The sequence below is a fragment of the Betta splendens genome, chromosome 10 (genome assembly GCF_900634795.4).
Source record: "Betta splendens chromosome 10, fBetSpl5.4, whole genome shotgun sequence".
Classification (NCBI taxonomy): domain Eukaryota; kingdom Metazoa; phylum Chordata; class Actinopteri; order Anabantiformes; family Osphronemidae; genus Betta; species Betta splendens.
Window position 1 is genome coordinate 18,942,000 of NC_040890.2, and position 25,173 is coordinate 18,967,172.

The following is a 25,173-nucleotide window of genomic DNA, read 5'->3' on the forward strand; positions in this document are numbered from 1 at the left end:
AAGAAGAAGCAGAAAAAAAAGAGGCGAAGTTGGAGGTTAGCGCTGATGTTACACGGTTCGGCTGCAAGTGAAGGCTCACCGTGTACTCGGTAGGCAGCGTTAGCGTAACGTGGTCAAAGCAATAAAACCAGCTAAATGTGTGAATCGCTTTTCGCTAGCAGTTTGTTAGCGTTAGCTGAGCAGGTGCGGTCCAGTCACTTTCAGTGTCACGAATCTTCGAGTTATTCTTTAGCTTTACTGATAAAAATGAAAAAACATTTTATTTGTCAATATGGTTTACATTAAATTGAAATTGAATTGTTCATCAATATTTCCGATGATCAATGAGGCGCTGTGTTTTCCAGTGTTGACGTGTGTCTGAACTGACAAAAAACACATTTTCTCTCTGTAGGAATAAATGACAAATAACTGACTTTCGTCTGCTGACTGCCACAAACCACAGACATTCAGTCCAGACTTCGGCCACGCTGCACATTCTCCCAGATGACCTGCATTTGGAAATGTCTGGTATGTTTTCACAGGTCTGATTTTGCAATTGCACAAGGAAAAAGTCTAACTCACAAAATGACAGCGTGCACTTACAATGACTTCCTAGCCTGAATTTGCTAGATTTGTTCATGTGAAGGTTTATATCTGACTGTTGCTGTAGGATGTACTGTATGTGAGTAAATGATGTGTGTTAACATTCACTTATCTACACAAGCTCATTTAATACATGATCACTACTGCCCATGGAGCGGTACCAGATAAACATTCATATAATCAATAAACGCATGGGGCGGAATGAGAGTAAATTATCACAGTGACAGGTGAGCATCATTAGGGATCAATACACACTGTGGGAACTCTAAGTTTGTTAAAGTCACACTGTGTAATTCTATATTAGAACCGGGGAGTAACTGTTCCTCAGCTCCTCAGCACATTTGTGTCAGAGCAGGCTGGAGGTTGTCCACATTCATTTGGTAGATTTTGCAATGCTACAGTTTACACAGTAGGATTTAGAGCTTTAGAAGTAAAACAAATCTGCGTCATGTAGATACAAAAGTGAAATCATGAAAAACAAAACTTACTTGGTTGGAGGATATTTCACACCTGTCTCCTAAAAGTGTAATAATGAAACTCTGCAGGGTTCAACGTTCATTTCACCAAACAACTGTCTCATAGTCTTTAAAGTTAAGATCCTCATACTTTGTAATTTCCTTTCTGATCTTGACTTGTACGTGGCTCAAAATTAGACGTGCAGAACTCTGATCAACAGCACCTGGCACTCACCCATTAGCAGAAATTACAATTATTAAATGTTTTATGAACTTGACAATTCCTTCCTACGTCACTAGCTGCTTACATTTATGTAAATTGTGCTTTTAATCATAATTTTAGTTTTTATGTGTTTCTTGTTTTTTAAATGTGAGACAAGTCACGACAGTAATTGTACTTGAAATGACTGCAAAAGAACTAATTTAGACTAGAAATCGTTAAATGGGTTTAAATGAGTGTAGGTGGTGATGGAGCCTTGTGTGTGGTGCTAAATTGGTGCATTAGGCCCACGGCAGTTAAAAAGACATCAAAGCATAAAGTGATAGCTGAATAATAGACAGTTAGAAAGTAAAAGGCTTCTCAATGTACAGTATGATGTCATCAACAGTTCTACAGTCTGATTGTTATTCAAATTAGTGTCATAAACTGTGTCTCTGAAGAATAGGTTGAAGAATCAATCAATTTTTTTACAAAATAATGAGACGCACTATTTCTCTGTCATTTACTGTATTAATGCTGTGGACATTAGCTCAGCTGTGACCAGCTGGTGAACAAGTTGTTGTAATTATTATTGATAAAAGTATGTACATATGTATGCGTTGCATGAAGGAGAAATGCTCTACAGTATATTATCTCTGTGTTATTGTCAAGACGGAGAAGGGGAAAAGGCTGACGCTGGGCAGAAAGAGAAGAATCAGGAAAAAACAGATGAGGGTGAATAACAGGTAGAAATGCATTGGAGCCACTCTTTTAAACGTGTGATGGAATCTTCTCTTCGGACGGTGCGTCTGACAGCGTGTCTCTGTTTGCACTCATCCCAAACCTCAGTGGAAAGGTTTACTTTGTGCATGTTTTTGGTTTGTTATAGTTTAACTTGTGTAATTACAAACAACCTGCGGCTTGTAAACACAATTAACCTCAGCTTTTTAAATGGCTTGTTTACTGTTGAGCTCTGGTTACCTGACAGCTTGCCAGGTTAGAGGTTTTGGCAGTGGTGTGGCTTTTAACTGAATCCTCTGGACTTTTAGTTTGGCATACAGTGCAGGGCGTTTTAAACTTATGTTTCATGAATTTTCCTTTATTGTGCAAAAAGTGCAAATGATTTTAAAATGACTTTTTTGCCATTATAACTCTTGAATACCATTATGATCACTAAACGTTCCAAAACGTCCGAAACACAGTGGAAATGCCAAAAATCTGCAAAAATAAGTCTTATTTTTTCTCAGGTATGGTGACATTTTAAAAAATACCAGTAATATAAATGAGCTTGTGTGGAAACTGGAGCCAACTGTTCCGCTCCTCTGTGTCTCTCTCTTCCCCTGCTGAGAAGCACAGTATCAGAAGGACATGTGGGACGTGCAGGGTATCGACCAGTCACGCACACACACGCTGCCATATTTGCTGGCTATTGCTGGTGTGTGTGCGTGCGTTCGTGTGTGTGTGTGACTCACTGTTCCGTTGCGTGACGCTGACACAGAAATTCTAGTTGGAGGACGATTAGATGTGATGAGACACAGAATTCATTTCACACGTCAGTCCAGAGTTTGAATAGGATGTGAGTGGATTTGTTTTCTGTTCGAGTGAAGACATCCTGACGGATTTGCAGGCAGGATCAGTTTGCCTGTTACTGACACACACTAGGACTGCATGATTAGTGTTTAGCTGCTTGTGTTGTGCTTCGTTTGTACACAAATGTAAAATGCTACACACAGAAAAACTGAAGCCGTATGAGAACAATTTACTTTGTCTTCCCCTAATCCCCCTTCATCTGAGATGAGATTTATTAATTTCCATTGTATTCACATACCTACCTAAAACATCTTAAAGTAAAGGATGCCTTTTGCTTTCAGCGCCTCCACAAAGTAATCACAGACTAATCAGACTAGTGTGACTCCATGTGTGTTTCAGAGCGTATCACCCACGTACAGTACAGTGTGCTGTGATTGCAGGGTGTTATTAATCTACTGGGTGTGTGTTCTCCTGGAGCGGCAGTAGAATAATGTGGAGTCCCAGTGGTATACATCTTGACAGGGGAAATAATAGGACATCCCTCCAGGGCGTCCTGGTAAATGGGCTCTTGTCGGTCTTCCAGGGAATGGTGGAGTACAGCTGCTGTTGTTTTCATGCAGACACTTGACTTGATGCCTGGAGAAGACATGGCCGCCCAGCTTCAGAGAAACGTGCCTGTGTGCTGGACTTAGCTATTGTTCCCATTTGTGTTTCACTCCTGTCAGTTCACTGTAATGATGGATAACACAGCTGAATCTTAATTTCTTTCTCAAATACATTCAGAAAATATGTAGCAGCATCTCATTGTTAACAATAAGCATAATATTATTCTATTTAGTTTTAAATAAGTACATGTTTCGTTGTGGAGCTTAAATCTGTGCACAGACTGAAGGAGATTCCAAGCACAAAGTGGCTGTTGGTATAATGTGTTTAGGCGCCCATAAGCTAAACAGGGTGCATCTACAAAGTGTCAGACAAAGCTGGTACGAGTCTTTGTTTTCTTTTGTTTTCTGTCAGGATCGCTAGGTGAACAAAGAAGCATCAGTGAAAAGATCTGAAGGAGCCAGAAGCACAACAGCACTGCTGGAGTGCTGATGAATTCACAGAAGAGCACGACTCACGTCAGAACTGAACATTTGCAAAAGCCCTTCGACTCACTGGTAAGTGTAACCTAACAGGAAAATGCTTTCTACTTGTGCCAGGTGTGTCGTCTTTCACTGCCCCCAGACTCGAATGTAATATCGATTCAGTTCTGACATGCAGGCACCGCATTTCAGCTTTTCATGAAGGGAGAACTGAAGCTGTCCTTTTTATGAAACAGCAATTCATGATGCCATGTGAACACACAACAGTCTGGGGCTCATGGGGAGTAATGTTATTGATTCTGGTAAATGAGCCATGTACAGCACCAGCTCTTTGTCAACTACTAGCTACAGTATGTAGCTAGTGAGGTGCAACGCTCCAATGCCCTCAGGCTTCCATTCAGGGTGATTTATCTGGACTAATAACCTTAGTGTCTTCGCTCAGGACTTGATAAACCAACTTTACTGCGTTTTAAAACTGTATCCACTGGCTGCGTCCACCCTTCATCAAAATAAATCCGCAGCAGTGCCTTACACCAGTAGTGTGCTCCTGTGTCAGTGATCTGAAGGGGAACCAAGTGAGATGTTAGTTCAAGCAATAAGGGAGAAAATTAACCGTTTTCTACAGTAAAAGAGCTAAAATCCTCAGAACTATTCTCTCTCTAGAATGAGGAAATAAACCAAAAGCCAAATTGCAAAAGTCAGCAGACCCTAAACAGCCTCTAAATAGTTTGGGAATTTAATGTAGTTTTAGTCTCTATTTATCAATATAAAATAATATGACTATAGCAGAAAGAGTCACATGCTTCAGTGGCTGCATGGACTTGATTGAAGTAAATGGGGTGTAGAGTCACATCTGTAGAAAAGAGAAGCAGACAGCGAATCCTGAGAAGCATTTGTCTGTGTAGAATGTTGTTTAGTGTTGCTTTGCTGCTATGAACTTTAAAATAAAAGTTACACAGCTTTCAGCAATAAAAATTGGACTTATAATTAGAACGACTCGCTCAGAGCAGCCGTCAGGATGAGGAACGCTATTAAAACACACAAAAGAAAGTTTTTACATGGAAATACGCTTTCCGTGACTTAAGGGTCTGATACTCATCAGAAGAGTTTGTCATAATAATCCTGGTGATAACATTCAAACAGCTGCTCTTTTATAGGAAAAGCTCCTATGTAACTTTTCTTATATTCCTGTTGGGCTTTATGATCAATGCGTTTAGGAAAGTGAACAGGTGTTTTACACCACCCAACAGTGATAGAAGACAAACATTCCTCTAAAGGATGAGCCACTGCTTCAATCTGCAGCCTGGGAGTAAAGATATGTAATCACCCTGTGGCGTCTGCTCTTACTGGATGAGATGTGACTGTGCTGTACTCGGAAGTCACGAGCAGGGGTTGCTTTTTTTAGTATTTGAAACAAAGCTTTTATGATGAGCAATCTTTCCTGAAGTGCATTTACTAAGAATTGACTGCAATTTTAATTACAGCTTCTCTTCACAATAAGTGTGTTGCTTGCTCAGAAATAGTGATTTATGGACCTCTTGACCTAAACAATATGTAGCGTGTCATTGTTTGAGCTCTAATTTATATTGTTATCAAATGTGCTCTCATTGTGGATCACATCTCAATATTTAAAGGGAACCCCAAACCACAGGGAGAAGCTTAGTGTTTGTAAAAGTGTGCACTAAAATAATAGTAGACAAAATCTGCAGATGGCAACCAGACAATAGAGGAAGACCTGACAAGCTGCTATTGATGCGAGATAAAATGTGCAATTTAGCCAGAAAACATTACATTTTCAAAACAAATTCAAAACAACTTGGACAATATTATTATTATTATTATTTATTTTATAAAAGCAAATGGACAAACAGAGTGTGAATTGTAATTTAGGAAAATGTTGGTGCTGGCTGATGGAGGTGGAGAAAAAATTGTTGTTGATATGAATTTAATTAATAGTTTCCTTTTAAAGATTTGGAAGTGGCTCATTTTAAGGTGTTTCAACCCTTGATGCCTGTTTTCGTTTTTTGGATGTTGTGTGAATAACAGATTTTATAAAAGTGCATTGAAAAAAGTTGACATGCATCTTTTTTTATTACGCACTGATGCACAATATGTAGTTGTGAGTAGAAGACACTTTCATTTGTACCTGAACAAGCTAAGTTAAATAGACTGTTGGAAGATAAACAGCTTTTGTGTTTAATATCACACTCAGATCGTTTCATTGTTTTTCCAAATGCGACAGCATGGACTGTATGGTACGAAGGATAAATAACCATGGGTGTTGTTGAACACATCGTGCATCTAACAGTGCTAACAGCGGGGGGGTGTCTTCACCGTACTTTCTCCAGGCAAGTTTAACTTGTTGTCTTTATATCCTAAAGTAAAACCCAATGAGTCACATCGCCATGGTTACCTGCAGCAGTTAAATGGCACATTAAGCATCACCGTCCACGGCTGGTCCTGCCAGTTATTAGAGCTGCGACCTCTTCAGCCCTTGAGCTGTCTCTCAGGAATCGACACAGAGCCAAGTCAACTCACGCTGCCCATCATTCGCTGCCTGACGTGTGCCGAGAGTCTCTGGTGGACAAATGATGGCATGCGTGTGCCTGTGTGTTGTCCCGCGTCGATCCACTGATCCACTCATTTTCAGTCAGCGGATGAAGCGGCGCGTTCGGTGTCATGACGGGGGCTTAGAGGGGTCATCATGCGTGTGTGTGTGTGTGTGTTTGTGTGTGTGTGTGTGTGTGTGTGTGTGTGTGTGTGTGTGTGTGTGTGCGCGCATGTGTGCGCGTGCGTGTGTGTAATGCCTGTGTGATGCGTGTGTGTGTGCATGTGTATGCGTGTGTGTGTGCGTGTGTGTGATGCCTGTGCATGTGTATGCGTGTGTGTGTGCGTGTGTGTGTGCGTGTGCACGTGCTGCCCTCGGCCTCCTCCGTGCCATCTGCCTGCCACAGTGCAGAGTTTGCCTTCCAGCTCTCAGCAGGCCACTTTAGAGAATCCATTCATGGCCCAGAATTAATACTGTGCAGAATGAACACTTCTTGATGTGCCGTGTTAATTGTTGCGAGATTGTTCCTAATAATGAAGAGTTGCTGCATGAATAACAGTCAAGTTGTGTTTGAACATGTAGGAGGATTCACAACAGCAGGGACAGTGAGTCCATTACTACTTTCTCCTGTTAAATCAGTAATGTGGCCAAAGGTATAAATGAAAATCAAAGAGTTCAAGAGGAATTTTGTGAGAAGCAACTTAAATGACAAATAGTTCATCTTATGATTGTGGTTCATTTTTTTTCTGCCTTTTGTATTTTTCCCCTTTCACAATATTGTGGCAATTTGCTAATGGTGGTTGTAGCTGGTTTGTTGGTTAACGTCTCACGGATTGATTCGCTTTGACAAGCTCTTTGTCAGAGAACAAGTAAAAGCCAGAGAGGAAACTTAAAGGGCTTTGAAATTTTTATACAGAGATGCAGTTGACGTAATGTGTGAAAGTAGGCGTCCAGATGTCAGATAGTCTGCAGGGGTAACTCCTCAGACCTCCATTAATATAACAATAAGTAGCTGTCAAGCTACTGGCGAATGAAAACAACATAGGTTTGTCTGGGTAATTCTAGCAAATTTTATAAAGTGACAGTAAAAGCAGGCGCTTTAAGTGTCTGCTGTAATTAGCACAACCTTTGCTGCAGATTCCATTAGCGTCAACAATTGCATAGAGGTTGACCCTAAAAGACTCGGAGGCCGTGTCTGTTATTACAAGAACCTGATGACGTCACATGTCTTCTGCCGGGGGAGAGGAGGAGGCGAGTGGAATTTAAAAACTACCCACTGAGGTTAGGATCCATGATTCATCGGCCGTTTCCCTTCTACTGACCTTGCCCTCGTTCATTTGGCTGCAGCATTCCATGAATGATTAAATGGCCTCCTAAGGTCAATGACCGTACCTCATCATTCACAGCTCCTGTTCACTTTAATACAGATGCACTGATACTGTATTTAACGTGTAAATTAAATGTTGTATACGTTTAATGCAACATGTTTTACCTACTGTTCCCACATCTGGTACATGATCCCAGCGTGATGAACAGGTTTTATATTTGGGTTCACAACTTCAATCTTCATCCTCAGTTAATTGTAACCTGTTTTATGGTTATGTTGCTATATAGTCTTACTGAATGAATATTCTATATAATGAGTGTCACGCTAGTTCTAGCTTAGGTTGCTACTGTTTTAATGAGACGTTGGGAGCTGCACAACAGTTTAATTAACCTCCATTGTGCAGGGGGTGGTTTTGGTTAACTGACCCTTCATTAGGACACACTGACCCAGTTTGGACAGGACGGGGTTTACCCAGAACATTAACCCAGTCCCAGCAGTTCCAGCTTCCACCTCTGTGACTGACAGCTTTTCTTACACTCTCTGACAGTAAGTGAGCTGTGCTAACGCTGTGAAACCAAACCCAGTCGCTTGTTGTTTAGTTCTGGGCAGTGACAACTATTTGCATACAGATGGTGATGCGTGATAGTTTCCACTGCTGACTTGAGTTGTGCAGAAGACGACTGCGGTTCCCACACAGGCAATGTCATAGCGATGAAAACGTCACTGTAAATGACAGAGCAGTTTGCAGGTTTTTATATATAGCAAAATGTCAGTGAACACACTCATTGGTGGGACTCTAGACACTGGCAAACTGTCAGCTGGGTCTGAGAAAAGCATTAGGACCGAAACCGACGCAAGTGGTGATAAAATTGCTTTTCTCAGCAAACCTAAAATGCCTGTTGGCTTCTCTTATCGAAATCTTAATGAAATATAGACACACACCTTCAGAGTATTGGGATTCTGGCAACTTGAAACTTGAAGAAGTCTGAATGGCAAATAATTTCTTTTCTATCTATTTGAGCTTTTCTTTCCTTCCATTGTCGGGAAATGAAGAATATTTTCTTCATTTAGTAAATGGTGCTTCACAAGCACTCATACCCCCGTTTTCATTCAGAAGGTCAACTTGGGAATTGCTGATAACCAATATTCAGACTGGTGGGTGAACGTGTTCTCGATCTCGTGTGGGAGTTTACCTTCAGGTTTCAATTGGCACAAGTGTAATTTTCCAGGCAATGTAATTTGGGAGAAGCAACAAGCCCTGAAAGAGACTTTAACCATATCTGCTGTTCTTACGTCTGCCTGGGACCTCTCGGTTTCTTCTCTTATATGGGTATTTATGTTGATGTTCAGAAGCACCACTAAATACTGCAGAGTTTGCGTTAATATAAGGTTCAGGGCGAAGGTGAAAAAGAATCAAAGCAACTTTATATGTAAGAGTTGGAACTGAATATAAAAACCAATGTTCCAGTGCTGGGTTTGTTTGTCAAGTGTGTATGTATGACAGTGTAGACAGCTGCCGGCTCAATGCTGCCTCCTAGTGGCAAGATGAATCTGTATTAACCTTAACACAAATCAACAACAATGTCCCAAATAGTTAATTAATGTCTGTTTTTTTTAAAGTATGACATCACTGTTTTTATTTCGTGTTTTTATTTAAGTGGAAAAATAAAAAATACATTATTAATAGTTTGTATTTACTTTGCAGGGTCCACTGTTGTCTAAGTGTAGTGACAATAAAAGATAAAGTGCAGCTAATATTTTATTTTTATTGTATATATGTTGGCCGTGTCCAGATATTACATAAGCTCCTGGTTACAAGTCCGTTGGCATCGTTTGCCAGGGTGAGGTGTGGCTACTCAGGTGTAGTGTGATAACTAAAAGCCGAACAGAACTGATTCAGGGTAAATAAAGGTTGTTTAACAAGTGATGCAATGTATTCGAAATAATAAGGAAACCTTTCACCAGCAGAAGATAAAAATGCATTAACAAATGGATACTGTTTGCTGAGTCCACAGTTTAGTAGCAGTTGCAGGATAAAGTGCTGACACCAACTAAAGCCCTGGAACCATAATATCTCAGGAGCAAGGACATTAGGAAGCTTTGACTTTTCTTTTTTGGCAATTTAATATATGTATATATTTTATCTTGAAGCAAAAAAGAAACCCAGAAATTAGACAGAGGTGCTACCATTTCACAGATCCTATCAGTTTGTAGATTTGTTCCAAGCTGAAATTAAACTTATACAGTAGACAAACATGGATCATGTGAAAAACTGTTGGAACAAACCTTGAGTACGTTCATATTTTACAACTGCTATTCAGTGAACGTCACAAAGGCTGTACAGTTTTTGTCATTTAAGATATCGTAAACAAATCCATATTCTTTGTTTTATGTAAAAGCAAGTATAAAAATATATGTAAATTATGCTACATGGGATTTCTATTTTTGGGCTAAAAAAAGCTCAGAATTCCCCAACATTTAACTGTAAAGCTTCACAGACCCTGACTGCAGTATTTGGTACATTGCAGCGCTGCAGGGTCATAAACATGTTGGCTTTAAGATAGGACCGCAGGATGAACAGATAAAAGCTACTGTAACCCTGAAACCTTCAGGAAGCAGTGTTTGTGTTTATGGGCTAGTTACATGTCTGGTTTATCACAAACATACTATAATGTTAGTCATAAGACTCTACCTGTTTCTGTACTGTAAGTGCTACGTTAATGCTGCTTCTGTGACTTTAGTCATATGAATAAACAAAGCCGTAAATGTCAGTGTCCAGGAGGTTTCTCCTCCTTATCGTTGTCCTTATGTTGGTGTAAAAGTGAGGGATTTCCAGTACTTCCCCTTTCCAACAGGGCAGATGTTTAGACGACAGCCTCCTGTCATATCTGCTGAAATGTGCTGGACAATATTCAAGTTTGTACAAGGATCATATATACCCTGCATATTGTTCAACAAGAACCAACTGTGAGCCTGAGCTTTATGACATCATAAAATAGACTTAACATTTTGGAAAAGTTTGATTAGACATTCTGTTTCACCCTCTTTGCCATGAATTGTCAAACTGGCCTAAATTCAGTATTTAATTGCATCACTGGCCAGAAACCTGAGCTGAGGAGCCAAAACAGCCTCTGAAAGTCAGAAACAACTACCCAAGCAGAGTAACAAACTAGTAACAGTAAAAAATATATATATATATATATATATATATATATATATATATTAGGACAGTGACAGTATGTCCATTTCATAGTTTAGGCACTGAGCTACACTAATATCTCTAAGGACGCTGCAGATTGGAATGATGAACATAGATGTAAAAAATCAATTCCATTAAAAGGTTCAGTTTAAGGCTTTTGATCTGCGGCTCTACATCCTCTAAGGAGAGACTAAGGCTTTTCTACATGGGTTCATAAAATAACTGTACCTGAATCTCTGTAGTATTTAAGGCACTTAGAAACAACTTTCCTGTTGTCTACTGCACATATGTTAATGTCTTATTTGGTGTCACATTCTCCGTTGGCAGCAGAGAGGCTCTGGACGTAGCGGACGGCGTCTCCGATGGTGAAGAATATTACGTTGTTTTCGCCGGTCTCGCCTTCTTTGTTGGGTTCATAGCCGCCTTTTTCCAGAGTGTCCAGCACCGTGGTATTACAATGAGCCAGAACAACCCTGACCCCAAGTTCTCCGTAATCTTTTCTGACCTCTTTGAGAGCATTTAACCCAGCGGTATCTAGGAACAGGACAGCGCTGCAGTCCATGACGATGCTGCGTACGCTACGAGGAGCTTCGTTGAGCATCAAGGTAACATTCACTGCAGCTTGAGTCTCTTCACCTTTACACACTTTGTCCCCTTCAGACTTCTTATGTATGTCGCCTCTGCCTTCTTCCTGTGGTTTGCTCTTCTTCTTGAGCTTCGTACGCCGTGCTTTCTCCTTCACAGGGTCGAGCCCCACACACTTGTAGAGAGACTTTTTGAACAAGCTCTGATTGGCGTAGTAAATTGGAGCCTCGTACCTGAAGACGGCCACTTCAGGAAGCGTCTCAAGGCCTCGGTAAGAAGACAGGTCCTCGTAGTGCTCCCTGCTTGCAGCTCGGCCCAGCTCCACCACCTGGGCTTGCTGGGTTCGGCCCAAGACGCAGAAGGCTGACACCAAAACCCCAACAAGGAGGCCCAGCTCCGTGTTGACCAGCGCTGAGGTTGCCATGGTGATCAGCCAGATGGAGGTATCCACGCGATTGACACGCCACATGTTGGGAACGTCAGTGAACTTTCGTAGAGCACCACGGAGGTTGACCACGATGATGGCAGCCAGCACACACCTGGGCAGAAGACAGACAGTGAAAAGGTGTCACTTTATTTTATTTAAAAGGACTGCAGCAGGTAAATAGGATTTCACATTTCGAGAAAACTGGCAAAAAGCACTTGTAACTGTGTAATTAAGACTTGGATCCTTTTCTACTAAGAAAGTGGCAAAGGTGGAAAAACAAATGAGGGTCGAGGTTAATTAAAGAGATAAGGAACCAACGATCCGTCCTGATCTGATGGTTGATTTTATTGATGATGACGTCTGACATGAAGTGTGTTGGTCAAGAACATGGACACAGAACACAGCAGCTCCAGCAATCATTGCCAACGCTCAGCTCCAGTCACAATCAAGTACACAAGTAAATCACACTTTCCATGTTTAATGTGCCTTTTTTTCAATATTTATAGTTAACTTACTTCTGCAGGGAATAGAAGAGCGGCGCAATTACTAGAAGCACCAGCAGAAGGACGACGGCGGAGACCAGTCCAGACAGTTGTGTCTGGCAACCTGTGGACTCCTTGACGAGAGTCTTGGTTAAGGCAGCGCTGGTGACGAAGCAGTGGAAAAAAGAAGGCAGGATGTTGCAGAAGCCGATGGCATACATCTCTTGGTTTGCATCCACCTGGTAGCCGTGCTTCTTGGCAAACAATTCGGACAATGAGACAGTGATGGCGAATCCCACGATGGCAATGGAAAAAGCATCAAGAGCCACGCTGGGAATCAGAGACCATAAAGGCATCTGAGGGGGAAGGAAGCCTGTGGGGATGTCACCAGCCACTTCAGAACCGTACTCTGTGTTGAAGTAGCCAAAGTGAGAAGCCAGTGCTGCAATTATCACCACAAAGAGCTCGAAGGGAATCGGTGCCTAGGTAAGACAAGAACAAACCACAGATAATACAGAATTGTTGTATAGTTTTAAAAATTGGGTGTTTTGTTTCTAATTTGTGTTTGGCTTAGGAGAAGCAGAGTCATCTCTCTCTGCATATATACGTTCTTTACGCAGACAGCTATGCCTCTTTACCTTTAGTTTGGATTTGAAGCGGTCGTTAAGCTCTTTGGTAGGTACAAGTATCAGCAAACACAGCACACTGGTCACCAGGTCACAAATGTTAGTGTTTCCCAGGTTGGTGAGCAAACTGTACAAAGTCTTGAATAGCGTGAACCAGCCCTGGGGTCTTGGGATCTTTAGGCCCAGAAGGTACTTGATCTGGGAAGTGAGGATGGTCAAAGAGGCTCCTGTAGCAAAGCCACTGAGCAGGGAGTCCGAGAGGTACACGGATATGAAGCCAACCTGGAAAAGACCCATTATCACCTGAGGAAAACAAACAGGAGGAAGTGGGATGTTAGGCAAACCGTGCAAAGTGAAGGGACAAACAGAGAGAGCCGTATAACCTAAAGGTCTTTGCCAGTGCACTGGGTCACATACCTGGTAAACCCCAGCAGTAAAGGTAAGCGTCGCTCCCACTGTGATGGCGTAACAGCTTCTGTCACATTCCACCCCAGTGCTGCTGTTCCCCTGGACAACCAGTGGGAAAGTGCTGTTGTCACTCCCAGCACCTCTGCTTTCTGGGAGGAATCCTGCCAGAGCCAACTCTCTGTCCACAACTTGGCCCACAAGCAGGCAGAGCACCCCAAAGATCCCCACCGAGATGTGTCTGGAGGTACCCAACAGGGCGTAGATGATGCTGGAGAAGAAGGAGGTGTAGATGCCGTAAATGGGGTCCTGGCTGGCCAGTAGGGAGTAGGCTATGGACTGGGGCACCAGCAGGGTTCCAACAATCAGCCCCGACATGACATCGCCCAGGAGCCAGTCCCTCAGCTGGTAGCGCGGTAGCCATTTCAGAATCGGGACGAAGCCCAGTGTTTTGGACTTAGCCTTGTCAGGGGAGCATGAGCAGTGTTTCCTCAGCCGCGCCGACGCCACCCGTGTCCACTTTGTTCCTTTCTCCACTCTCTCCAGAGCGAGACGCTGCTGCTGCCTGCTCTCGGCTTCGTCTTCTGTTGTGCAGCAGTCGTCGTCGTGAGTCATGATCGAGCCCTTGAGCTGTGGTGATGAGAGAAGTTAGTTCACATTAATAGTCTGTGCTTGTTCTATACGATAGATACCTTATAGAACGAGCAGAGTCTACACATGGAGGGGACCACACTCATTCTAACTCTAGAGGGCTACTGACAGTGGAGATGGATCCAAGGTCACACAGGAATACGGTGATAAGAGCTGCTGGCTTTAAGGAAACATTGCAACTGGCTGATTGAAATAACAGGAGCAGACTGAACTTAATGTGCATGTTCAATGGTTTATTCTGCAGGAGGATTGAGGATTCACATCACTGGGTTAAAGTCATAAGTGTTGTTCTGTCTAAACTCAGGACTGTTGGTTTGTTGTGCGGCCTTCATTGCTACCTACTTTAATTTGTGAGATTTGATTAACTCTGACCGTTGTTGGCCATCGTCCCGTCTCAACAGCCTCAAGCCGCTCGTCTTTGAAAAGACCTTACAGCAGTTGTGCTGAAAATATAAATGAGCTGATCCTGTTCTGCAGGTCGCGCCTCCTGAACGTCACATAGCACCTGAAAACAACCTCTTATTAAACTTAGTGGTTCACTACCTTCCCATCAGCACTTTTAACGTTTAATGTAATAAAAGCCCGTTTATTTCAACAGTGTTTCACTGTCTGGTCACAGTGGGCTGCAGGTAGAGTGAAAACAGAAGCTGAACTCATGAAGCCTGCATCAACTACACACAAGCTTCTTTCAGTGTCTGAGGTCAACGTGAACACTAAGATCTTTCAGGAGGTGACGTTTGTACAGAAGTACATCATGTTCACCTGGTTTGGATGATTAGATTTTATGATGCTGGTTATCAGCATCATTATTGCACTGCTTTCTATCACAGCTTTTCGTCCCGTGACTTCTTTAAACCCGTTGATTGAGCTTGACATGTTTTTTCAGAGCAGCTGCTGTACCTGTCTGTAACACAAAGGACGCGCTGTGTGAAGTGGATGGAAGCGTTGCTCGGGCTGGGTCTGTGTGACTGCAGTCGAGTGGCCTGAACACATATCTGACATCTGACTGAGCCATTTCTCACATTGCTTCACGACAGATAAGAGTCGCTCCTACAGTTCATACGCTCATTGAGAACACACTGTATCCAGTGGAAACAAATGTAAAAAGCGCTTCAGAAGCAAAAAAAAAATAAATTAAAACATCAAATCAGGAAATTAGTGACGTGAAAATCTTCATCCCCAGCAAGATTAACCAACTGAGCGTTTCTAGTATTAAGACAAATGCTTTGTCTTTGTTAGCGCCACATATTTCTGGGTGTTGGAGCATTTGACATTACAGCGTCCGACACTGGAACTAGTGCTGTTAATGAGATCACTGGCCATGAAAACGCCCCGTGCTCATTCAGCAGAACGAGCAGCTCCAGCCCTTGATTCACACCAAAACTCCCGTTTTGCTTTAAAGCGGCTCAAGGAGCTGCGGAGTTAACGGCGCTATGAATGGTTCTATTGTACAGTAAGCTGTCAACGTGGACACGAGTCGACGCTTCCGCGAACCTAAAGTACATGAGCGGCCGCAGTTGGACTTTTACAGTTCCTCATCGTTCTTATGATGTATAAATTACTGACCTGAGCGAAGCAGCGGACGCTGACTTCAAACTCGACGTTCTTTCCGCCTCATGTTTACTTTGCAGCCGCCTGTAGCTCCGTGCGTGATGACGTGGCGTGGTCCGCTTCGTTTGCGTCACGTGACCTGTAGCCGCAAAGAGGTTCTCTGCGTGTAAGGTGGGTTAACGTTTGACCAAATGAACCCATGCAAAACATACGTGAAAGTTAAGAAAATAGCCCGGAGAAAACAACAAGCCTCGTTATCGTGTAAAATTGACAACCTTGTGAGTTTGTCGTGTGTTGACTCACTTTCTCCCGCAGGCACCTGGACACCACGCGGGACATCACGACCTTCAATAGAACCTCCACAATTTACTGATCCGAGCCAAAGGCAATGCCGAAGAGCTACTTATACATTATAAAGTTCTATAATGAGCAGCTTATTCTGGAATTGAGTCAGAAACAGGGAAACTGCTGGGAAACACAAATAAATGCTATAAAAAATCCCCTGTGATGCCAAAAGAACGAGCTAATATTATGGTTTCTTAATTGCTCTTGTACAATTACAGGCTACAATGTGAATTGTGTCTTGTAGTGAGACAGACAAAGTTGTGAGTAAACATTGAGAGCTATTGTAATCTGAGTAATTGGATGCAAGCTTACGTCCACACATGACCGTTTAAAACCATCCTGATAATCCCTTTTCTTTTCTCCGGCACCGGCTGAGCTGCATATCAGGACAGAGGCACCGCAGACATTACAACAACTCTGACAGGTACAAGTCATGTATTGTTGGATGATAGTTGTTAATGCTGTGACTGTGACATTCTCTATGAAGTAACGTTACTTAGAGGAGCTTTTTAGCCTACTTCTGTTGATTGTTTTGGTTTTACAGCATCTTCACTGTCTAGTTGCTTTTTAAACTCAATTCCCAAGTCACAATGATTATTAAAGGAGGAATGGAGTGTTTTTTTTTTTCATTTGAGTAATCTTTATTTGAAATGTCAGCAGCAGTCATGGTGGACGCAGCAGCGGCAGAGCAGTTCCTTGATGCCAACCCACAATTTGCCAAGCAGTACTATGACACCAACTTCCGGCCGAAGGTCATCTCTGACCTGCTGGACGGCAACCGCACGACGGCGGTGGACATCAGCAAGTTCCACGACCTGACGGCGGTGGACGAGAGCGAGATCCTCTTCGACCTGGTGCGGGACATCCAGGACAACCTGCAGATGGAGAAGTCCCTCTTCAAACTAATGAGACATATCAGCTTCATGATGAGGGCCGACCGCATGAGTCTGTTCATGTACCGGCAGAGGAACGGTGTCGCTGAGCTGGCAACAAGGTTTGAGGAAAGACCTTGAACCTTGAAGTCCTGGCAGAATTACATGCTGGGCTGAGGAAGAGAAGAGAAGGCCTGACCTCTTCAGTCACATATATTTCAATTAACAATGTGTGTTTTTTTTAGTTGAAAATCCAAGTTTATCAGCGTTTGATTCAACACCTCCTCTCTGTCACAGTCTGTCATGCTGTTTTGAGGTTGCTGACATTTTTAGCGAACGTTCAGCGTATGAATGAACACAGATGCTGTTATTTCATATGAGGAAATCCCAGATAAAAGCAGGTTCAGGCAGTTACAGTTGTTCTGTATGAAAAGGAGCCACTGCAAACACACAGTCATAGTGATTTTGAGTGTAGCTGCCTTGCTTAAAGGCACAACAACATAAGTTATTTCTGACCCAATTTAATGATTTTATGCATTTTTTTCTCTTTATCTCCAGGTTATTTAATGTCCATAAAGACTCTGTGTTCGATGAGTGCCTGGTGCCGCCTGACAGTGAGATCGTGTACCCGTTGGACATTGGCATCGTGGGCCACGTAGCATCCAGCAAGAAGATGGTTAATATTCCAGATGTGTCGCAGGTAAATGCACATAATTCATTTGTGTGTCACGGATAGTTCGGTTAATTGTGGTGTGTGTGCCTTTTCTCTGGTAATGTTTCATATTCTATACACAAAAACACACATTTGTTATTGTCACATTGGTTGGGTTGATTGACGTGTAGCTAATTAATTTTCTTATTAGAAATGTAAAATATATCTGAGATCAATCCTCTCCATGCGTATTTCTGTGTGAATTAGCGTATTGCTCGGTAAACATGTTAACCCCTGTTCTGCCCGTGCTGTGCCGCTGTTCGGCCACCAGAGGGAGACGTGACACCTCTTTTCTCTGGCATTAATTCCCTCCAACCAAAGCCTAATCTCATTACAGCCAGTTTGACATTTGAAAATAGCTGGCAAGCTTATTCCCATGTACACTTCAAGTGTGTCATGGTGCTGCAGGCCACTAGCTGCACACCCACGCACCTCTGCCACTGCTATTGTGACATTTACACTCAGTACAGCGGCAGCACACTGCGCAGACTGTAGCAGATGGGGACAAGGTCCTCTGTATCAGTTTTCCTCTTCATGGCGGATTAGAAGGCTCGACCAAGCAGAGGCAGGTTGACTCCGTTTGATTTTGTCTATCAGTAGTTCTGGTGCCTGGTCAGCCTGTGAGCCGGCATAGAACACGGATCATGTTCAAAACATTCATCCATCATGACACACACACACACAGCACACAGCACAAAGGCAAATTTGGCAACTTGAACATTATCAGAGGCTCCAAGCTCCAGACCAGTCGCAGTGAAGGATCGGCTAATGTTTCTCTATAATTGTTTGGCTTTGTGATGCTAATGCGCCGTGGATGGCCTTTCACAGTAATGCGGAGGCTGGAAATCACTGTCTCGCTCTGCTCTATTTCTGTCACAGTCCAATGCAGTGCAGGCTGCTAACCAGTGAGGCTTCTTGTAGGTTGAAGGTGGGGATTAGGTTTCCCTGGGATTATGTAGGAGTTGGCAGCAACAAGCCCCTTTTGCTTTCCATCGTCTGTCCGTGTCTTCCTCAAAGTGAATTTAATATTTGCAGAATATTAATGTGGCTGTTATTTAAGGTGTGGATGTCTGCGTGTGTGAGGAAGGTGGACTGTGGCGGTTGAGAAGGTTACGAATGATGCCGGTTAATCTGTCCTGAATTAGAGCGAGCCCAGATTACTCCCAGAGGTCACACAGGCCCTGAGCCATTTTCATAGACTCAGCACTGTAATACATCTTTAATCTATTCAGTTACACCCCATTGTTCTACTGTAATGTTTGTTAAACTGTTTTATTGGGCATAAAAAAAACTAAAATTGACTTAATCACTTAATAAGTTTAAATTTAAAACTCTAAATCAGCCAGTGAAGGAGTTTATATATTGATTTCGTTTTAGTGCATACTAAATCAATAATTAGTATAATATTCATCTTTGGCTCAGAGAGGGAGATGCCTTCAACCCTGTCCCAGAGTCTGTGCTGCAGTTTATTTGTGTTTCTTTGCTTTGACCACCACCACAGTGTCTGACTGAGGATGTGGACGAGGCAGGAAAAATGATTGATTCCATTTCACTTAAACCAGGAAATAAGTCTAGGCCAGAAAGTCAGACTTTGCCTAAAAAATCGGTGTCTCTGCCACCAATTCTGCAGCCCAGGCTTCTAATGTGCTGAGTGTCTCTCTCGCCTTTCCTCTGCAGAGCCCTTATTACAGTAAGTTTGTGGACGAGCTGACAGAATATCAGACCAGGAACGTCCTCGCCATCCCCATCATGAATGGTAAAGACATGGTGGCGGTCATGATGGCTGTCAACAAGTTGGACGGGCCACACTTCAATGTCAAGGATGAAGAGGTAACGTGTGACGCTGCAGCTCCGTCCAGTTTAGCTTTCAGTTGCTGAATGAATGTTTCTTTAGCTCGTCAGTGACTCTGTGCAGTCACATGTTCACTTGTGAGCTGATTTCTTCCAGATCCTAAACAAGTACCTGAACTTTGCCAACCTGGTCCTGAGGGTTTTCCACCTGAACTACCTGCACAACTGTGAGACCAGAAGGGGACAGGTGAGCTCCTTGTCCGCTCTCTGCTGACAGTAGCACCTGAGATAGTTGAGACTTTGTAAAACAGTTTTCATGTGATTTATGAAGAGCAGGTGCTGCTGTGGTCGGCCAGCAAGGTGTTTGAAGAGCTGACAGACATAGAGAGGCAGTTCCACAAGGCGCTGTACACAGTCAGAGCCTTCCTTAACTGTGACCGTTACTCCGTGGGACTCCTGGACATGACCAAGACCAAGGTGGGACGTCACGGAGAGATAGAGCTTCAAATAAGCAGCCAGATACAAATATAAAGATGACTTAAAAGCAGATTATAGAACAACCCTTTGGTCTAAAGATGGTTTTATTCATAAATTCTGGTGCAATCGTTTTCTGTTCCCATCCTTTGGGAGGTGATATTTACAGAGTCCGTTGGGCTTTCACTGTCTAACATTTACAACTTGCTTGTCTCACTTTTGTTTTACTTCACATTTTGTCTCAACACTAAAAGCATCGACCGACTGTAGGACAGTTCCTCTGAGTATTAGTGATAACCAACATAAAGGCTGACACCTAATTACAAACAGCTGCCACTTGATTCCAAACACCTGCTATCGGAGAACACACTGGTGTCTGCCTGCACAGATGGCTGTTTGGTAACTAAATCAGGGTTTGATAGATGAAGTGCTCGGGATTAAACTTGCTCTTTTTAGAATCTATATCTTAGAAACAGCACTTTGTGAAGATGGTGAAGTAAAACATCAGACTGGATCATTTGAGTTGGAGCGGTCGTCTGTGCAGTGAGTGATCCTTTTTGGTCTCCTTCTGGGCAGGAGTTCTTCGACATGTGGCCTGTTCTGATGGGAGAAGTTCCGCCGTACGATGGACCCAAAACTCCAGATGGCAGAGTGAGAGACACTGCTCATGCTAAACTCAGCAGAGCTGCTACTGAGAAGTGAACTCGGCATTAGAAAGTAGTCCCCCGTGTGTCCTTTGGCATTTGCTCTAGTGCCACCGCTGGGTAATAAAGTCCCTTTGACTATTCCTTATAAATGTTACAGGTACAGTAAGTGCACCGGGTTTTTGTGGCTCACAGAACACGATTCATATTTTTTAGTGGTTTGCTGTTATTCCACTACAGTTTGTTTATGGAGTCAAACTTTCCAAATCCTAGTAGCCCTTAAAGCCTGAGGAATGTCTAAGTGATGAACTTGGGACATTTAAATCAGATCTAAACAGATTTTCATTCTAAATATCTCATGTTGCTCCCTATTTTTTCTGCTGTGTGTCTTCTGAAGGAAATAATCTTCTATAAGGTGATTGACTACATCCTCCATGGCAAGGAGGACATCAAAGTTATACCGTGAGTCACAGCAGAGGTGTTTTACAGGGTGGTATCAGTGGACAGACAGACACACTGTGTGTGTGTGTGTGTGTGTGTGTGTGTGTGTGTGTGTGTGTGTGTGTGTGTGTGTGTGTGTGTGTGTGTGTGTGTGTGTGCGTGTGCGTGCGTGCGTGCGTGCGTGGTGCAACGTTTCTGCTGGTAATGAATCTGTTGTGCTCCTCTAGGAATCCTCCAGCAGATCACTGGGCCCTGGTTAGTGGTTTACCAACCTATGTGGCAGAAACAGGACTGGTCAGTGTCAAGACCTTTACTGTATTTTTACTGTACTTTGTAGAGGACAGTATACATTGAAACCCCCAGTAAGCTGGAGCCCATACTGGCCATAAATGCATTTCTACTCACATCTGGCTCACGGGTTACTGTACAGAAACAAGCTCCTCTAAGAAGCCTCATTAACATTTCTAACTTGCAGACAGTTACTGCAGGACACTTTGGTACATTTGTGTCTGTTAAAAGTATTGGGCATTTGACCTTTCTGCAAATGTTCAGCCGCCCTGGAGCCCACACATGTATGAATTAAACAACAGATGAATAATGAATGAGTGGCCAGTGAGCAGGCTGAATACAAACAGGGACTCGATCATCGGGAGAATGATGACGTTGACCTCAGCAATAACATCTAAAAGGATGTAATTGGGAACAGATCTGTTTAGGATTATTGCAGGAAGCTATAGATCTGAATCTGACAGATTCAGATCTCACCCAGCATGTTCAGAATCACACCCTGACCTGTGGCATCTGAGATCAGTCCAGTCATTTAATGTGGAGGTTGCTGCAAGCTTCTGTATCAATTAATGCTGACAAAGTCTTTTTTAACCGCTGGAAAACCAGTGTCTTAAAAATCTTGTCTTTCTGTTTTTCTCTTTTTCACAAAATGCCATTTGTTCTGAACTTTTTCTGCTCTTTCAACAGATATGCAACATCATGAATGCAGCGGAGGATGAGTTTTTTGACTTCCAGGTAAAACAGCTGTGACATTAATAAAAGTCTACACAGAAGAATTTGACTATTAAATTATAATCTACTTGTTTTTTCTGGTTGAGAGAACCCTCAAAACAATGTATCTGCAGTACATTTACCACAACACACAAAAAAGACAAAAGACTTTAAAATGTATGAAACAACAGTCTCACAGTAATAAATGATCGGGTTTTTCATTAAGTCGGCCTATGGGACTGAAATCCATCAGCTTCATTTGAGATGAGCCCTGGTGCTTTAGAGAACTGTTCTTCATTAAAACTGGGTAGTTTCTACATAATAACTTTATAAATCACAGACGTCAGACTGGCTCTTTTATACTGATGACTGTAACGAGTAAGAGGCTCCGGTTGATGTGTTCACAGCAAAATGCTGAAGGCTGCATCTAGTAGCTGCGTAAAAGACTAGAGAGAGAAGAAAATAAAACTTTTGCTAATTATCATTAAGTAGGAAGATAACAGTTTAGCTCATTATCCTTAATAAGCATTATGGAAACACTTGCTTGAGAACATTTGTAGATGTATCACAAAACTAATTTAGCTGTATGATAGCTTGGTATTATCCACAGGAGACCAGCAGGCAAAGATCACAGGTAATAAGTCCTCACTGAATAAAACATACAGGTGTGGCCCATATTTTCTGCTCTTAGTTTAAATTGGTTTCCTGAGGGCTGCAAAGCTTCCTTCCTCAACCATTGTCCCTGTTCAGACCTTTCAATAGTCTTGGAAATTAGTCTGAACAGATTTTCATATCAACATTCAAAGCGAAGCAGGAGCTCTTTTGTTACTGTTTTATGCAGTAGGTCTCTCTCAGTCAGCGGTTTGTCTCTGTTCAACAGGAAGGTTTGGACGCTCAGAGTAGGAGAAGGGGTTTTTGTAGTAGTGGAGCAATAGTTGTTTCTCATTGAGCAGCCTACGGTCTTACATCATCAGGTTAGACTGAGACCTAAGGGACCTGAGACTAACTTTACATTCTACATTTATTTTTAAGTTAGTAATTACGTTGTCTTTATTGTAAACATAAGGCCTATTTTTATTTATAGCTAGTAAAATGCATTTTGAAGTGTGTGTGTGTGTGTGTGTGTGTGTGTGTGTGCGCGCGTGCGTGCGTGTGTGTGCGTCTGTGCAGACGGAGCCTCTGGACGAGTCCGGCTGGACCATTAAGAACGTCCTGTCTATGCCAATTGTCAACAAGAAAGAAGAAATTGTGGGTGTGGCCACATTCTATAACAGGAAGGATGGGAAACCCTTTGATGAGATGGATGAAACCCTGATGGAGGTGTGTGTGTGTCATCACTGAGTCATTGCTTTATAAATACACTCAGGCCATTCAGAGCATCTGCATTATTTATCACAGGACCTGGAGGCTTTTTATTGAACCTTCCCTTTCTCGCTGTTTAGAATTCAGTTAAAATATGTGACAGTTTAATCCTTAAACGTTCTTTCACATCAAAGTAGTTTTGAAAAAAATGGTGACATTTACACAACATTAGACAATGTCATTTAATTGCTGGTAATGCATTTGCTTAAACAGCATATTAAAGTATATTAACATTTCTAATTATATACTTTTGACAGGAACAAAAGTACCTGTAATAAGCATAGAAATGATCACACATCATAGAAACATCAGTTGTTGTTTTTTTGTTTCCCATTTCATCTTTCCCTCTTCTCACAACCCGTGTCTAGTCTCTCACCCAGTTTTTGGGTTGGTCAGTGCTGAACACCGACACCTACGACAAGATGAACAAGCTGGAGAACAGGAAGGACATCTTCCAAGACATGGTGCTGTACCACGTCAAGTGTCGCAAGGATGAAATCCAGAAGATTCTGGTCAGTGGACCTGGTTCTCTATCACACGATTCAGTTGTTGGTTAGATGATCCCAAGTATTTTTGTGCTATTCATGTTGATGTTGAATTTTCTTCATCAATGCAACAGCATATTTCGTGTCATAAATGTCAACATATAGAAGAAAAAAAAGGTTTGTCAAAATGTGATGTCATCAGGATTGGATTAGATTCAACTTTATCCTCATTACACATGTACAAGTACAGGGCAATGAAATGCAGTTTAGGTTTTGATGCAGAATATGTTTGTGGGTAAATGGAGGAAAATTAGTGATGCTACACATGGGGAGCAGAGCTCCACAGTGTCCGAGCAGCTGGTTGATGTGGATGATATAAACAGGAGCTGCGCAGCGTATAAGATGAAGATGTCGGACTTTCTGAGGTGATTTGTTCGTGGACGGTGGAAAACAGCAGAGAGACGACCTGGGTTGACCTGAGCTCAAGAGTGGGCTGACTGATGATTTGTGTCTCCTCAGAACACCAGAGAGCGATGGGGGAAGGAACCGGATGAGTGCGAGGAGGAGGAGCTCCAGGAGATTCTGGTAAACCATCAGCCTTCCAGCTTGAGGTTCTGAAAGTCTCTGTGAAGTACCTTCACTATCGACTCAACCGTAACTAAAGCACAAAGAACCACATGCATGAATTAAATAATTAATGCAGATTATTAACCTCTGTCCACAGACTGAGGTCCTGCCCAACGCCAAGAAAGCTGAGATTCTGGAGTTTCATTTCTGTGACTTTGACCACAGCGAACTGGACCTGGTGAAGTGTGGCATCAGGATGTACTACGAACTTAAAGTGGTGGATAAGTTTCACATCCCCAGAGAGGTAATGACCCAATGAGTTCAGGCCTAAAATGCTCAACACTGAAGTTGGAACCAGTAGAAAACAAAAGACAGCAAATGGATTAACTTGAGCAGAGCAATGGCTGAAATGATAGAAGAGATACTGATGGTTTCCATGGAGACGGAATGTTGTTAAATAGTTAGTGGTGTCTGCATTTAGCATCTAGAGACTCCTTTGAAACTGTGGTCTTTAGATACAAACCACTCATACAGAGACGTCTGTAGAGGATTCCATCACATTCATACAATAATTACTGCTAATAATAAAAGTGGTCCATGAGAGAAGTTAAATTATTGTCCAGTGAAGCTTCCTGTCACATGACAGGAAGCGCGTGCTGAGCTGTGTCTGGTCTGCAGGTCCTGGTGAGGTTCATGTATTCTCTCAGTAAAGGCTACAGGAAGATCACGTACCACAACTGGAGGCACGGCTTCAACGTGGGCCAGACCATGTTCACCCTCCTGATGGTGCGTCTCCGCCCAAGCCTTCACCTCCTGTAAAGCTGTGTTT

The 25,173-nt window shown here is 42.6% G+C and overlaps 2 protein-coding genes and 1 long non-coding RNA gene across 13 annotated transcripts in view; 2 read left to right on the forward strand and 1 right to left on the reverse strand.

Annotated features, from left to right (window-relative positions):
- Positions 1-12,599, forward strand: LOC114864685 (uncharacterized). 6 transcript variants are annotated; one of them, XR_008696003.1, is made up of 7 exons: positions 9-89; positions 392-507; positions 1,909-1,982; positions 3,784-3,926; positions 11,253-11,530; positions 11,670-12,075; positions 12,461-12,599. It is a non-coding gene; the product is annotated as an uncharacterized LOC114864685 (long non-coding RNA). The 6 variants fall into 6 exon arrangements; XR_008696005.1 differs by lacking the exon at positions 12,461-12,599 and adding an exon at positions 12,194-12,255 and having other exon boundaries at positions 11,670-12,110; XR_008696006.1 differs by lacking the exon at positions 12,461-12,599 and adding an exon at positions 12,198-12,255 and having other exon boundaries at positions 11,670-12,110.
- Positions 9,473-15,797, reverse strand: LOC114864661 (sulfate transporter-like). Of its 2 annotated transcripts, XM_029165581.3 has the most exons (5): positions 15,668-15,797; positions 13,463-14,080; positions 13,058-13,348; positions 12,453-12,901; positions 9,473-12,049 (listed from the first exon to the last, which is right to left on the reverse strand). In XM_029165581.3, exons 2-5 carry the CDS (start codon positions 14,063-14,065, stop codon positions 11,224-11,226), a joined length of 2,169 nt encoding a protein of 722 aa, XP_029021414.1. In that variant the 5' UTR covers positions 14,066-14,080; positions 15,668-15,797; the 3' UTR covers positions 9,473-11,223. The 2 variants fall into 2 exon arrangements, with proteins under 2 accessions (XP_029021414.1, XP_055368584.1); XM_055512609.1 differs by lacking the exon at positions 15,668-15,797 and having other exon boundaries at positions 13,463-14,548.
- LOC114864656 (rod cGMP-specific 3',5'-cyclic phosphodiesterase subunit alpha-like) overlaps positions 15,684-25,173 on the forward strand; it is a 17,999-nt gene continuing 8,509 nt past the window's right edge. For 2 of the 5 annotated variants that reach the window (XM_055512602.1, XM_029165572.3), the window contains exons 1-16: positions 15,684-15,823; positions 15,968-16,421; positions 16,655-16,991; positions 17,428-17,569; positions 19,259-19,411; positions 19,530-19,619; positions 19,709-19,849; positions 20,423-20,497; positions 20,888-20,952; positions 21,159-21,225; positions 21,907-21,954; positions 23,101-23,250; positions 23,661-23,804; positions 24,297-24,362; positions 24,502-24,648; positions 25,023-25,130. In XM_055512602.1, the coding sequence (XP_055368577.1) occupies positions 16,663-16,991; positions 17,428-17,569; positions 19,259-19,411; positions 19,530-19,619; positions 19,709-19,849; positions 20,423-20,497; positions 20,888-20,952; positions 21,159-21,225; positions 21,907-21,954; positions 23,101-23,250; positions 23,661-23,804; positions 24,297-24,362; positions 24,502-24,648; positions 25,023-25,130 (1,725 nt within the window). In that variant the 5' untranslated portion in view covers positions 15,684-15,823; positions 15,968-16,421; positions 16,655-16,662. Of the gene's footprint in view, positions 15,824-15,967; positions 16,422-16,654; positions 17,100-17,427; positions 17,570-19,258; positions 19,412-19,529; positions 19,620-19,708; positions 19,850-20,422; positions 20,498-20,591; positions 20,611-20,887; positions 20,953-21,158; positions 21,226-21,906; positions 21,955-23,100; positions 23,251-23,660; positions 23,805-24,296; positions 24,363-24,501; positions 24,649-25,022; positions 25,131-25,173 lie in introns of those variants that run through there. The other 3 variants (XM_055512603.1, XM_055512604.1, XM_055512605.1) reach the window with 3 other exon arrangements.